Source organism: Lepeophtheirus salmonis, chromosome 6 (genome assembly GCF_016086655.4).
Source record: "Lepeophtheirus salmonis chromosome 6, UVic_Lsal_1.4, whole genome shotgun sequence".
Classification (NCBI taxonomy): Eukaryota; Metazoa; Arthropoda; class Copepoda; order Siphonostomatoida; family Caligidae; genus Lepeophtheirus; species Lepeophtheirus salmonis.
Window position 1 is genome coordinate 40,698,241 of NC_052136.2, and position 14,151 is coordinate 40,712,391.

Below are 14,151 nucleotides of genomic sequence, written 5' to 3' on the forward strand. Positions count from 1 at the left end.
TACATGGGTCATAAAAGGAAATGCATCCTGCGGAGATCTGGCACTGAGTCCTAAATTTACAACCATCCAAGATTCCATAAGTGGATCTTAGTATTCGTTTGAACTAGATTTGTGTGAGTTTTAGTAGTCTTACATATTCTTTGGACACCTTCATTGGTGCGTCTAATGTAATTACTCCATATTTAAGTTTCACTGGCCAATGTGCAGGGGCTTGGTTACGCTTGGAGCTTCTTATTAAAGTATATACATAGTAACTTCCTCTTTGAGAAACTATTGTCCAAGAAAGTGTCATGGACAGAGATAGTATTTTTCTTCACCGTTTCCAACTCCAAAACTACTGCATATTCCTGTTGCTTGAAGAAGTACTTCATTTTATAATTTTGGAGGATGATGTCCACTCTGGAACTCAAGTCATATACTGGAGAACCTCTCCTTAAAATTTTCCCCACGGTAGACAATGGATCTGATATATTACTAATATGATTGTTTGATAAAGCTGTACCAAACAAAATCCGCTTAAAACCTCCTTTTGAAGAGATATATCCTTTCCATTCAGCATCTTGACTTTTTGTGAGATCAATGAATATATTTTTCTACATTTTTGGTACAACTTTTTCCAACAAAAGTAGGCCACCTCTTCGGGTACTTCTTTGTTCATTTGAGAGTAGGGATATATCTACGGTGAAAACGTTTTTCTAATCAAGACTATTGTTCATTAAAAATTAATTCTCTCAATTTTGGGTTTGATGCCGCTTAAAATTAAAGGAACTATTGTACAGATCAATACGTTTTTGAGGTTCAAATTCTACAATAATGCATTTTTATAAGTTAATTACTCTCCGTGCTCAGGAGTCAATTAATTTATGGTTGGTTCAAATTATGGAGTTTGGTAGGGTGTCCTTTGTTAGATATTTAAAGTCAGCCTCCTCGCTCCTCGACCTCCCATTTAATTTCAAATGTCTGACTGATAAAGAAAAAAATATTTGCGATACTAACAATAGTCTATTTTTTATTATTTTACTGATTCGCCCCACATGAGATCAAATGGACTGAAACTTTCTCCAGTTCCAAACTGAGGTTTATATGCTTGCCCTAGGTCGAGAAAATATGTATAAACCACTGCTGGAGTCCGGACTCATTTTTTAATGGACCCGGGACGAACTTGACTCAGAATACATGGACTCGACATCAGTTCGGCTATCAATAATATCAAAGAGAAATATTTATTAATATAAATTACTGAATGGTTTCAAAATAAACTAATCAGCCCAACTTCTATTATTATGGACTTTTTGAACGACTCATGATACAATTCAAGTGTATAGGGCTCTAAAAATGTGGTTATTTCTAAATTTTTTACTTCCAAAATAAATTTCCAGTTTAAACTTGCAAATTTGTATAATCTTTCTATGTTCTTTTTTTTTTTTAATTTGTCTGTCTAGTCTAACCAATTTTATTGATTTGTAACCCGTAATTTTGTCTCCAAAAATGAGCTCAAATAACTTATATTATCCATTTAAATTATTATAGATAAGTATCGGTGGAATCGTCAGTATTGAGACGATTCCTATACTTCAAAAAAGACAAATTCCCTCAATTCCGATGCATCGATACACCTCTATTATTAACCCTTTGGAGACATCGCAAGTTGCAATTAAGCTAGCCTAAAATTGATCCTCGCGATAAAAGAATGATAAATTGACATATTTTCTTTAAAAGGGGCAACATCGGGCCAATATGAGTCTATCCAAGCAAATGAAGATTTTAAACTATAGCTATAATTATCAGGTATCTTAAGTCATTCCCCAAATTTGAATACAGAGTCCATAATTGACTCAAATATGTCAAAGAAACATTGGCTTGTATGTATGTATGAAGCAAAAAAGATATTAAGATTTTCTCCCTTCCTTGATTTTTGTTCAAGATTGTTTTTATGTTGACACAACAACAACAAAAAATTCATAAAATTTTAAAACAATTCTTAAAAATACTGTTTTACATAAGTATTTCGTTAAATCACTCAAATATTCATTTAATTCCTGAAGAAAAAAAACATTTTTATAATTAGTGATGTGTCGGCTCCAAAATGTATTCGATCTCGTCCTAAACGATCAGGAATGTTTTTTTTTCTACTTGCCAAACTATCACCCAAATAAGATCATAATAATCTGTATTGCAATCCATTGAGAATGGTGCAAAGCCTTCCCCTTACATTTAAAAGTGCTTTCAATGAGGTTGCAACTTTAAATTTTTATATATTGACTTGTCAAACAGTTAAAACAATTCGAAAAAAACTGCACTCAAAATCCACCCAACATATATTGGGAAATCAACTTGGAATTTTCTGTTTTATAAATTAATTAAATTCTGGGAGATTTTTAAATGGGAGGTATATCCTCAGAGCTTACATGGCTTTGTTTTATCATACCAAACTGGACCATTCGAATCCATTGGTAATTTGAACAGTTAATTCTATATAAAAATATTAAATTGTTCCAAGAGAGTACTTAAGCCATTCCGTATAAAAATTGACTTTCCTATATAACGTTGGATCAATCAATATCCATTATCAAGGATATAATATTTGTAAGAGTAATAAGTATTTTCATTAGGCCTAAATTTAGAATAATCTCATACTATTGTCGTCTTTAAAAGATATTTAAAGTTTTACCAAACTAATTCAATTGGTAAACTGAGGTACTTTACAATAATATCATTCAAATTGATGTCCTATATGAGGAACCAATTCAACCCTTAGTTATATTATTATTGTAAAATTTATAAGTCACACCTGTTTTGAATTATGATCTGGGGTTAAGTATTAAAAAATAGTCGTATTAGATTGATCGAAAGTGTAATTAAAAGATAGCTGTAAATATATTTAAATGACTGGAGTTTTAACCCTATAACACCTTACGTATCACATTTGATACATGAGTTTTTCTGCAGTTTGAAAAAAAATTTCGCTCAAAAAATTCATGGATGTAATTGAAAATATATAATCAACGTACCATTAAACATAAAAAAGCAAAATTTCAGGCCTTCCAGCGTTGCAAACGTATTACCTCATGGGAAAGGGAGACCATGTGTTTATTGACAAATTACAAATCTAATTTTAGATTACGGAGAAAATCATTCCTTTTTTAAATAAACATCAGCAAAAACAGTCAATCAGTTAAAATAATATTTAAAATACTTAATTCCTTAATTTTTAAGCAAAAACTTAAATATATCAAAAATTCTTCAATTTTTAACGATTAAAAAAAAACATTTTAGTTCTTACAAAATGATTTTAGTTTTAAAAAATAAGATAATTTTGACGACGTATTAACCTACAGTGTTAGTTGGATTTTTATAGAATCAGAAACGACAGCTGTAAACCAAATCGTGATATGTTTAAATACGATATTTAACTTTATTTTTTATACAATATGTCCTCCTTCAGAAGCAATAATAGCCTCGACACACCAATGAACAGATTGACACCTCTTTACGTTGAATGCCATGATACTGTCATGATGGCAGCTTGGAGCGAATCCAAATTTGTATGAAAGGTGAAACAAACATTCTCCACTAGAACATATCAAACTCCAGGGGGCTGCAGTCAGGTTTGGAGGAGGGCCACATCAGGGCAGGCCAGAATTCAGACATATTGTTGCAACTAGTTTTGGTTCTTCTTGGATGTATGGGTTTTTTATACAAGTTCTTGATGTTGTAAGAAGTCCGGATGGTGATGTCATGGTCTCTGCAGCCTTCTTGGCACTGACACAGGTGCTGAGGACATCACACACGCATTACCTTTTTTGTTGTTGTTCTGACATTTATATACTTAGAGACATGGGTGAAACACAAAACTTGTTTATTTTTGTTTTAGCTGTCGTTTGTTTGCATAGATAGAACTTGAAATTAAAATAACGAGAATAAAATTGTAATTAAATGCTATTTAAAGTTTTGGGTCCCCACTCTCTAGTAATTATTAGTAGGATATGTAGAAATCAATTCAACCATTGCCTTCAGCAATAACTAAATAGGTTAGATTTCAATAAAGACTGGTGATAAATAATGATTTATTCTCTAAGATCTAGTATACCTTCTCATGTCCAAGGGTTTTTCTACTATGAGGCAAGAAGCGGACAAACATATGTGAAAGATTGAAATAAAAGATACTTTTTAACAGGAGTAGTCTTACTTGTCCATCAAAAAACTAACATTATTATATTTAATAACTTTTTCTTTCATAAGTTTCAATAACATTTTCAAAAATATCTTAAAATCCTTGATGTGGATTACTACATTTATCATGTGTATACTGTACAAGTACATATATATATATACCATATATACTTGTATTAGTTTGAAACGGACCAATGGGTAAATAAATTCTTACAATTTACCCTATTATACTTTTCAAACTTCAACAATATTCTCCCTTTCAAAATAAAGGGGTTTTATTTTGGTTTAAAATGTATTTTGATTGGGGGCGTGAAAATGCCATGATAAATTAAATTTTAGAAGCATGAAAATAACTCACGTAACATTTTCTCTTACTTCTTTATTTACAAAGTTCTGTGAAAAATATTGTGTGTATGCACATGATGGATGTGGTAAACTAGCGTTAGAAGTATTTTTAATTTCCAGACAATTTTATCTCATAATTTTAGCAATATTTGCAAAAATGAACCATTTATTGGGTTATATTGAAAATTGTCAAAATATTTAACCCAACATCTCCCCTTAAGAAAAATATTAGTTACAGCTCTATTAATAACACGTATTTTCTACATAGTTTTATTGTAAAGTATAAAGAAATATGGTTTCTTTAGAAATAGATTGAAATTTTAAATTCCAAACACCTCATTCTCATGATTCTATTGACATATGAAATTATAAAACACGCAGAGGTGTAAAATATGAAGTAAAATATATATTTTTTAAATTTCTTCCTGAGATCCAAAGACGGTGGAGCATCCAATTTTTCTAAGAGCTGATCGACAATAGCTTTAAGGGGCTCGGTGTTTGGATGACGGACATTGTACCCAAAATATATAGCTGAAGGGGATGTCATCAGGGCTGTAGGGGCCTAAAAGTTTCAAAAAAGAGTTCAAAAGAACTCAAAATACGGATTCAATAGAGTCTTGCAACGGAGGAGATGGGTATCGTTCATTGTTGGTGTTAAAAGTGGCCTCTCCAGCCTCACAAGGCTCATTCCAACCACTTTTTTGTTAGCTCTCTGGACAATCTGATGTGAAACCCCGAATTATCTTGCATGGGTCTTCAGGGACTTTAGGGAATTGACCAGCCCTGTTTTATTTAACTCATCTGAGTCCAGTTTGGCCTTTTTGACAGAGCCCTTCTTGCTCTCCAACGTTTCCAACTTGCAGACGGCATAGACAGTGTTTCTAGAGACGCACAACTGTTTGGAGTACAAGAATGGAAATTCGTCGATGACGTTCATGTGTTATTTTCTCAGCTTGTACATAAGCTGGAGAGCTCAAATTTGTTTTGTTTTGTAACTAATTGTTAATGCCTTAATATATGGAAATAAAAATAAATTTGAATAACTCAACTTTCATTAATTATTAAATTAGTAAATTAATCAGATTTCAATGGGCCACCCAGTACATGCAAAATGACTGCAAGATTTCATTAATAGGACTACATCCGTATTTCTAATATCAAGAATGACTGTTTTTCATTCCAACATACAGATATGTAAACTTTGCTCTATTAATATAGATTTGTTCATTTATCTAGTAAAAGTCAACTTAGTGCCCTAAAGATGAAATTATGAAAACACTCTATAGTAACTAAATGATAATATATGGAGTTAATTAGTGTTAAAAGTGCAATCCATGCTAAATGGAGTTCCATCTCTATATAATTTCAAAAATCAAGAAAATGCGATATTCATTCAGGGCTGCTGATAATGATGACTTAGGGAAAAAATAGTATGGGCAGTGAGAAGGAGAATGAGGTCATCTAGGCCGGGGAATAAGTAAAAGAAGCGGAAGTAATGAAATAGAGCATAACATTCCGCATTTTTATAGATTGAGAATAAACAAAAATAAAGCATCTCCACTCGTTGGCAATTTCTTTTTAAAGTTAGTATTAATATATATAGTCGGTCTTCTTAGTTTAAGGGGTTAGAAGAACAGGAGGAGAGACCTATGCATAAATGTAAATTAAATTATCTTAAAAAACATAATTTAATACTAATTACATCTCATAGAAATAAAGTTGTTATCTTACTAGTATGATAAATAATCTTATGTTCATTACATTTTTTTTCTCAGCCGTCAATTTGCTCCATATTAGTATTATGAATGCTAATCCACACGTCAAGCTTTTTTATATATACTCAACTTCGATTTTCAAAAAGAAAAACATAAATATTGTAGCTAGTAGGGTTTCTCTTTTCCTGGAAAATAGTCTTTGAGTGGGATCCAAGGAAATATCGAAATCCTTTAGTAAATAATGAATGTAGTGACATTGAAGTATTTCTTTTTAAACTTTAAGCAGCAAAATATATTTTATGCTAGTCCTACTCATGTACAGTCAAATCCGTAAATATTAAATTCGGATATAAAAAAAATACACTTAAAATCAACATTATCTCAGATACTAATTTTACTATCAGATTGGCTGAGAAGTCCTGGGCTTATCAAAAAAATCACATGGCTTTTTTTCGTTAAAAATTGTTTTTTTTTTAATTATTATATTTTATTCGTTTCATGAAGTAGAGTCCACATAACACATTGCAAGTTATTACATAGTTTGAATATAATTACTTCAAAACTTAGCACAATAACTCACAAACTAAAGAAGAGATTTTCAGGAAATTTTAACAGCTGTATTTTGAAGGTTAGTACTAGCTGAAAATGAGGTGAATTAAAAAAAGAGTAGTACCATCAACAGGGTGTCCACGATAAATTGGAACTATCTTAAAATTCAACCTGCTTGATAAAAATGGAATTTGTAGTGTATTTGTTAATATGAAAAAGTTAGACATGATATTAAACAATAAATTTATTCAACATGTCCTCCCTTAGCAGCCACCATCTCCTCCATCCTGCCCCTAAAGGATTTGCATGACCTGATGACTTCCGCTGAATCGACAGCATTCCACTCCCTCACTTCTTAGAGCTAATCCAACAAGTTCCTCGAACAAGTACCATAAGTACTTGAATATTTTTGTGATGTTGAGATTCCAAAAGTTTGAGTTAATAGATTAATATTTAAGGAGGGATTTTATTAAATTTAGGGCATCATTAGATGCAGTTAAGGCTTGAGGAGCAGACATCCAGACTCGCAGAGAGAGAGTGTCTCTAAAAGCAAAAAAAATATGTCAGCTGCTACTATTAACACAACAATATTGCCCAATCCACGCTCCTCTATGTCTTTTAATATGAATTGGGATCGAAACATCCAAATTTTTAAGCAGTATAGAACTTTTGATAGCCATTGGACGTGTTGTATAGCAACCAGCTGACATAAATTTTACACCTAGAGGATGCACATTATCAGGGAATATAATTACCAGGTTAAGGAATTCTACATAGATGTTTCTAAGAAGATTTGTTTCCATACATTTCTTCGCATAATCAAGGGTCTCTTGTCGTACATCTTCTACAAGACTAACTATTTCAAGATCTTCATTTCCTGTATCATACTTCTATGTAGTAATGGATGGTCATTTTTCTTGAAATCTTTTGAACATCAGGAAAAGACGTAGGTCCAAAACATGACTGGAATGCTGTTCTTATGAGTAATTCCATAATATGGTGTATGCATGCGAGAGATAAATGATTATTTCCTAGTTTTTTTTTAAAGAACACAAGCTCTAGCAGTCCTACCCGTATTTGAATTTATGGTGTCAAAGCACATACCTTAAATTTGATCACGTATTTTCCATCATAAAAATTTGAGCTAAATAACAGTGCTCATAAATTTTATATCAGTTTAAAATAAATAACATTTAATTATTTTACTTAATGATTAAAATTTGGCTGTACTAAGACTTTATTTGATCAAGTAAAGGACGGCAAAAGGTCAACAACATCTATGCATCGAGTATTTTTTTATAGTCAATTACGTATTATTAAATAAATTTAGCTTATACGGTATTTTTACTCGAAAAAAGTCAGTAAAAGGTAGGAAAAAGGTCAAATTTATCCTAACTTAAACTGATTTTTCTATTTTGAGCAATAAATTAACAATTGCTAATAATTTGGGACACATAAATTGTTAATATGGATTTCTTTTCCCGAACATCAGATGGGCATACATCAAAAAATGCAAGTTATGGTAGTTTTTGCTCTTTTTGACCAATTAGCACAAAACATTAATGAAAAGACGTTAATATATCTTTGATGGCAAATTTATTTAGCTAAATTTCTTGTATCATAAAATTTGTTTTAACCCCGAAATTTTTAGATGATATTTAGGTAAAAAGACTCATTTTTGCAGACAATCTTAAAATTTCAAAACTTTGGAACCGTTGAGCTACCTCTGAATATTTTTTCTAAACCGTTCAAAATTTGTACCCGATGTCTTTAGTCTTATAGAAAAAATTTGCGACCTTCGCAACTCATCATTTCCCAAGTTTAAAAAATAAGCTCTACCCTCATAAAGAATTTCCATAAGTCTTTTTTCTTTTTATAAGCAAAACATTTTTTTAAATTTTTTACATAGATTTATTTTTTAATTTATTTTACATTGTTTTTCAATCAATGCAGATATATATCATGAGATTTTATTTCTGGAAGCCAGCGGGGGTTCCAGTAGTTGTGGAATTGATCAATTGTGAAAATCTTCTTGTACGTGAAAATTTTAACAATTGACCCATTTGCCTTGATCCATGTGAGGATTTTCTTGAACTTCTATAGCCTCCTGGCTTTCATGCCCTCTTTCAGAAGGTATTGTGGGGTCCTTGTGAAATAAACTAATGCCAAATTGCTCTTTATACGCATCCTGATGGTCATAGGAACCACAGAGAAGTCATTGGCGTGGCGATTCATCGAATTAGTGGTATCCTTCATATATTCTTCTCCAAACTTAACAAGAACTTCATATCCCCCTTTAAATTATGCCCTTAACTTCCCAACATTCTAAAGAGGTCTTCTCCATTTTTTTTTCATCTTGCCCAATTTAAAGACCAGGTTCCTAGAACAATTAACATTGACTGTAATTTTCATCACATCAGCTGCAGCATCCAGAAGATCTGCCTTTTTGCTTGTTGCATGCTCATGATGATGAAATGACTAAATAATTAGTATAGTTTGTTTATGAAAAAGGGACGGTGGAAACAGAATATTTATTTTAAAATACTCACGGAACCTTTCATAGTAATGAGAAAATAAACATTAAGGAACAGTCCTAGTTTGGCTGCCCTACCCTGTATTTAATAAAAATAAATTATAGAATTTATGACTCAACTTGGAGGAACACACTTTGTCCTTTGTCTGTAAGAATGTATATTTGGATTATGTAAGAATTTACTTGATGCAGCTGTTAAGTTTTGAAAAAAAAAAAAATATGATATACTAATAACACTTATTCAGAAATTGTACATAATAAAATGATGTAGATTCATCTGTACTGAACACGCAATATTAAGTTTCTAACTGCAGTCTTTAATAAATATGTATTTTAGAGTGAGTCGAAAATCAGAATTTGAGTGATGATTAGAGGGGGGGGAAATTTGTCAACACCATGAAATCCAAATAAGTGTATATGCATTCGGGAATCTTTAAAACCAACTCCCTTGAACTACGTCCGCAGGATTTCATATACATATCTTTTTTTTAGGGAGGGGGGTTAGGGCTTAAATTTTTGGAATTTTTTTGGGAAATTAAAATTTCGATAAATGAAATTTTAAACATTATGAACAGAAAATTCACAGCTTTTCACAAAAAAGTTGAAAAACTTATTTTTAAACATTTAATTTTTTAGACAAAAATTTCAATAATTTATTTTTAAATATTTAATTTTTTGGACAAAAATTTCAATAATTTATTTTTAAATATTAGATTTTAGGGAAAATAATTACGAAAATCAATAAGTATTATCAAAATAACAAATTTTTTGGAAAAATTATTCCAAAATCCACAGCTGTTCAAAAAAAATTTCAAAAATATACTTTCAAATATTAATTATTGTGAGAATAAATTTCATAAGACTACAGTTGCTTATGAAAAATTTCAAAAATTTAACTTTAAGTATAAAATTTTTGAATAAAAATAGAATTATTATACTTTTCTGGGGAAGGATTTCAAAAATCCACAGGTCTTCATAAAAAAATTTGAAAAATTAAATATCAAACATAAAAGTTTTTGAAAAAATTTCAAATACTTTATTTTCGTGTAAAAAGCAAAAATTCATTGATAGGGGCTACAGTCCCTACTGCCCACTTCCTACGTTCGCCCCTGCATATCACACAAATAATTCTTATACAAAAACACAAATTTTCCAAATACAGTTGAAGAATCCCTGAAAAAGACCCATCCTAATGTAAATTATGAATAAATGGCTTTAGTATGTAAATATACAGAACTATGTATGCTAGTATATAATTAGATGAAGACGGAAAAGAGTTAAAAAAAAATTCCCCTAAATGTTGATCCATATTTTCCTTTTAAAAGAGTGTATTCAGAAAAATAACTGAAGTTTATGTGTATACTGTTTGAATAAAAATTGAATAGGAGATTAAAAAAGGGAAAGGCAGTATTGCAAGGCATTGTATTTACAACTAACTGCCTTTGTTCTTTTACTCCATCTCCAGAAAGCAAATGATGATGGATTGTATCATTTCAAGGTTAGTAAAGTTGAAATATATGAAAATAAGTACAAATTTGATACAACTTAAAAGTCTATGCATCTAAGTACTTATTGAACATAATTACCTTAATAAATGTAGAAATAAATAAAAAAGATTCTAGAGTATAATTTTATATATAGAAAACTCACTGATCAGCTCTAGAGTATAATTTTAAATCATTTTAATTTCAAAGAGAGTCCTAAAGCCTCCCTCTCCATTTCGTCTCAAAAATAATAATCCATAGGATTCAAAAGGGTGATAATGTTGGTCAATTCTCCGTAGACCAGAATCTCCCAAAGTTGTCCCAACACAATTTTTGGGATTTGTTACTGGTACGGGAGCGAGACAATCTAAACTGAAGAAACAAAAAACTCACAGAAAAGGCAGTTATAAATGTTCTATTAAACCAAATCTCCCCCGTCCCCGCGATGAATTTTTATAGGTATTAAGAAAAAATATGAGATAAAATATTCTTTTTTTTTTGGGTTAAGATTAGCCCTGATGTTATAGTTAGGGATTATTGGACCTATTGAATTGTTCCCCATTCAGACAGAAGAGAATTGATTCTCAACTGAACTTTAAAAATTGAGTGGAATTTCTGATTTTCTTTATCAATATTCTTTCGCTAGTGTGAGGCTGTGATTGATATAAAAAGTGTACATCGTATCAATCCTTGGATTGTTATTCAGTGGTACTTAATTGGTGTCTGCAGGGTGAGGGGCTGAAGGGGCTGTAGCCTCCTTCCAATTAAGGAATTTTTGCTTTTTAATAGAAAATTAAATATTTAAAATTAATTTTTTTTCTAAAAATTTAATTTTGCAAATGTTTTCCAAATTAATTTTTGGATGCTATTGAAAAAACTACAAACCAAGCCCCCCCCGAACAATTATAATCCTGCGGACTCCTTGTTCTTCCTGTCCTAAGATATTCACAACAGCAATGGCTAGAAGGCTAGAAATTGTAATAATAATAGTATAAATAGTTGTCAATGTTTCAGCTATATTCTTTTAATCAGTATTCTGAATTCTGATTGGGAAAATTAGAATCAGCTCCTTTTAAGTCATGAATATTTCGAAATAACCATAATTCCATAGTTGGGAATAATTGGCTGACGGCCAACTGTTTTTGTGCATCTTCTCTGTTTCTTTTCAGCAGAAAAGTTGCGAGATACAACAAAGGTAACGACGTGGATAAAAGAAACTTTTGTGAAAGTGAGATACACTCGAGTCTTGGCAATGATTAGAATTCTTATTATGACGACAGATCTGTTTCTACTAAATGTTAGAACGTTCTAGAAGCATTATCTTTTAGTTATTAGTATAATAATAAATTGATTTTATAAAAAAGTTGGCTGATTAATTGTAATTGATTTCCCAATTCCAAGTAATCCGTCCTGGCACACAATATTGATTTATTATCCTTAAAAACAACTATGGTATATACTTACAGAAATTAAAAGTAGATAAGGAAAAAGAGCATGTCCCGTTCTTTCAACTTAATGCTATTAAAATATTTTTGGTTTTTTGATTAATTTTGTGCTTAATATTATGATTTTATTTTTCATTCAATTTAAAATTATGAGAGTCTTTCCTTCTACTAATATTTGACTTCTCCGATTTCTTTTTTTTTTATCATTTTCTTCAAGGTAAACACAAAATTACGAGTATATACAAAGATCCTATTTGGACAAGTCATCTCTTAAAGAAATATTTATTTATAAAATAAATAACTTACTTTGATAGTGACAGTTTGACCTTGTTGAGGAATGAGAGCCGTAGAGCAACGAACAAAGCCTCCTAGTTGACGTATCAGCTCGGACTCTCCAAAAACTTTCATTGGACCTCGAGACAAAGGACTTCCATAGCTTGAATATATTGTATCACAAGTAGAGTTCGGAACTGGGTGACCCTGTGTTAGGACTGAAAATAGAAATAGAGAAAATTATATAATAGCCCATCACAAACATTATCATAGTTGTAAATTCTATGCACTCCAGGTTTAAAAACAAAATAGAAACCAAAAAATCACATGGTAATCCTACCAATTTGAAGATTCTTCAGGAGAAAAGTAGATTTGTCGTCATTACGATTGATTAGATTAGCTACAAGCAGCTATTAATTGAAATAATTAAACATCAATCCTTCTCCATATCTAGAAAGAACATAAGTGACAATAACTGTGACTTCGATCCTCAATTCTACTCTAAGTCAACCAGAGATTACACATATAACTCCCCCATAAATTATCAGTGCTACTTACCATCTTTCATGAGTGTACAAACACCTTCTTGTAGATGGATGTTCTCTCATCAAGAATTAAAGAGAACCCCTTTAGAGAAAAAAAACACTTCTCAGATTGTCAACTACACTCAAATTTGCACACGATTAAATACTTAGAATTTACAACTTTAAGCATTATTATTATATGATTCTCTCACACTCACCATTATGAAAATCAAATAGTGCTCCAAAGTAATCCAATCGACTCTTCCCCGCAAATTTAAAGTCAAGGTACACCGTGCTGGAGTTGATGAGAAGAGGGATTTGAGAGTTAGAAAAGGATCTGGAAAAAAGGGAAACAATCAAATGAATAAATACAGATCATATTGACAAACCAAGCCCGGCCCGCCACAAAAATCGGATCAGGTCAGGCTTTAAGATTTTTTTTGAAATTGAATTCCGACCAAATTGTGCTATACTTGTTTCGAAATTAAGCTTATGTACTTAACGTGTTTGGATCTAGTACAAGGTTTCTTAAACTAGATAAGTTTGTTTTTTAAGGAGTAGATATTCATTTAGAAAATATTTTAGAAATATCATATACTTTATTCCGATAATTTATTGCTTAAATACTTTTTTTTATAAAATCTTCAACATGCTGCTCATCAACTCAGTGACAATAAAAAAAAATAGTTTAACTTCTTTAAATATTAGTGAAGATTTACAGTTGGCACTTATATATTTAGTAGGTTTTCAAGGACCAATAACCAAGGACTGGACAGGATAGCAAATATTTTAAGTTCTATATGTAGAACAAATACATCCTTAGCATTTATGCACTATGGTTTTGATGAAAAAAATCGAAACCCCTACAATTAATCCGTAAAAATATTAAAGAAGATATTTTTTACATATATGTGAAATATTATGTACATATAGGGCGAGGACTAAAAATTAGAACTCTTTTCGAGGCCGTCTAGCCTCAATTCTAAAAGTCTGACAGTTTTTGCGCCATTCGAAAGAACTGACAAAAAGCTATAATTTGGTGTTTGTTTTGTTTTTGTGCGATCAAAAATATCCGAGCAACAAACAAAACAGCAGAGGGTGTGCGATCTC

The 14,151-nt window shown here is 31.1% G+C and overlaps 1 protein-coding gene across 4 annotated transcripts in view; it reads right to left on the minus strand.

The window, feature by feature from the left end:
- The window catches only part of LOC121120035 (uncharacterized), a 137,700-nt gene that overhangs the window by 77,438 nt on the left and 46,111 nt on the right, over positions 1–14,151 (minus strand). For 3 of the 4 annotated variants that reach the window (XM_071889435.1, XM_071889436.1, XM_071889437.1), the window contains exons 8-9: positions 13,260–13,378; positions 12,551–12,735 (exon numbers count right to left, since the gene is read on the minus strand). In XM_071889435.1, the coding sequence (XP_071745536.1) occupies positions 12,730–12,735; positions 13,260–13,378 (125 nt within the window). In that variant the 3' untranslated portion in view covers positions 12,551–12,729. Of the gene's footprint in view, positions 1–12,263; positions 12,495–12,550; positions 12,736–13,259; positions 13,379–14,151 lie in introns of those variants that run through there. The other variant, XM_071889438.1, reaches the window with a different exon arrangement.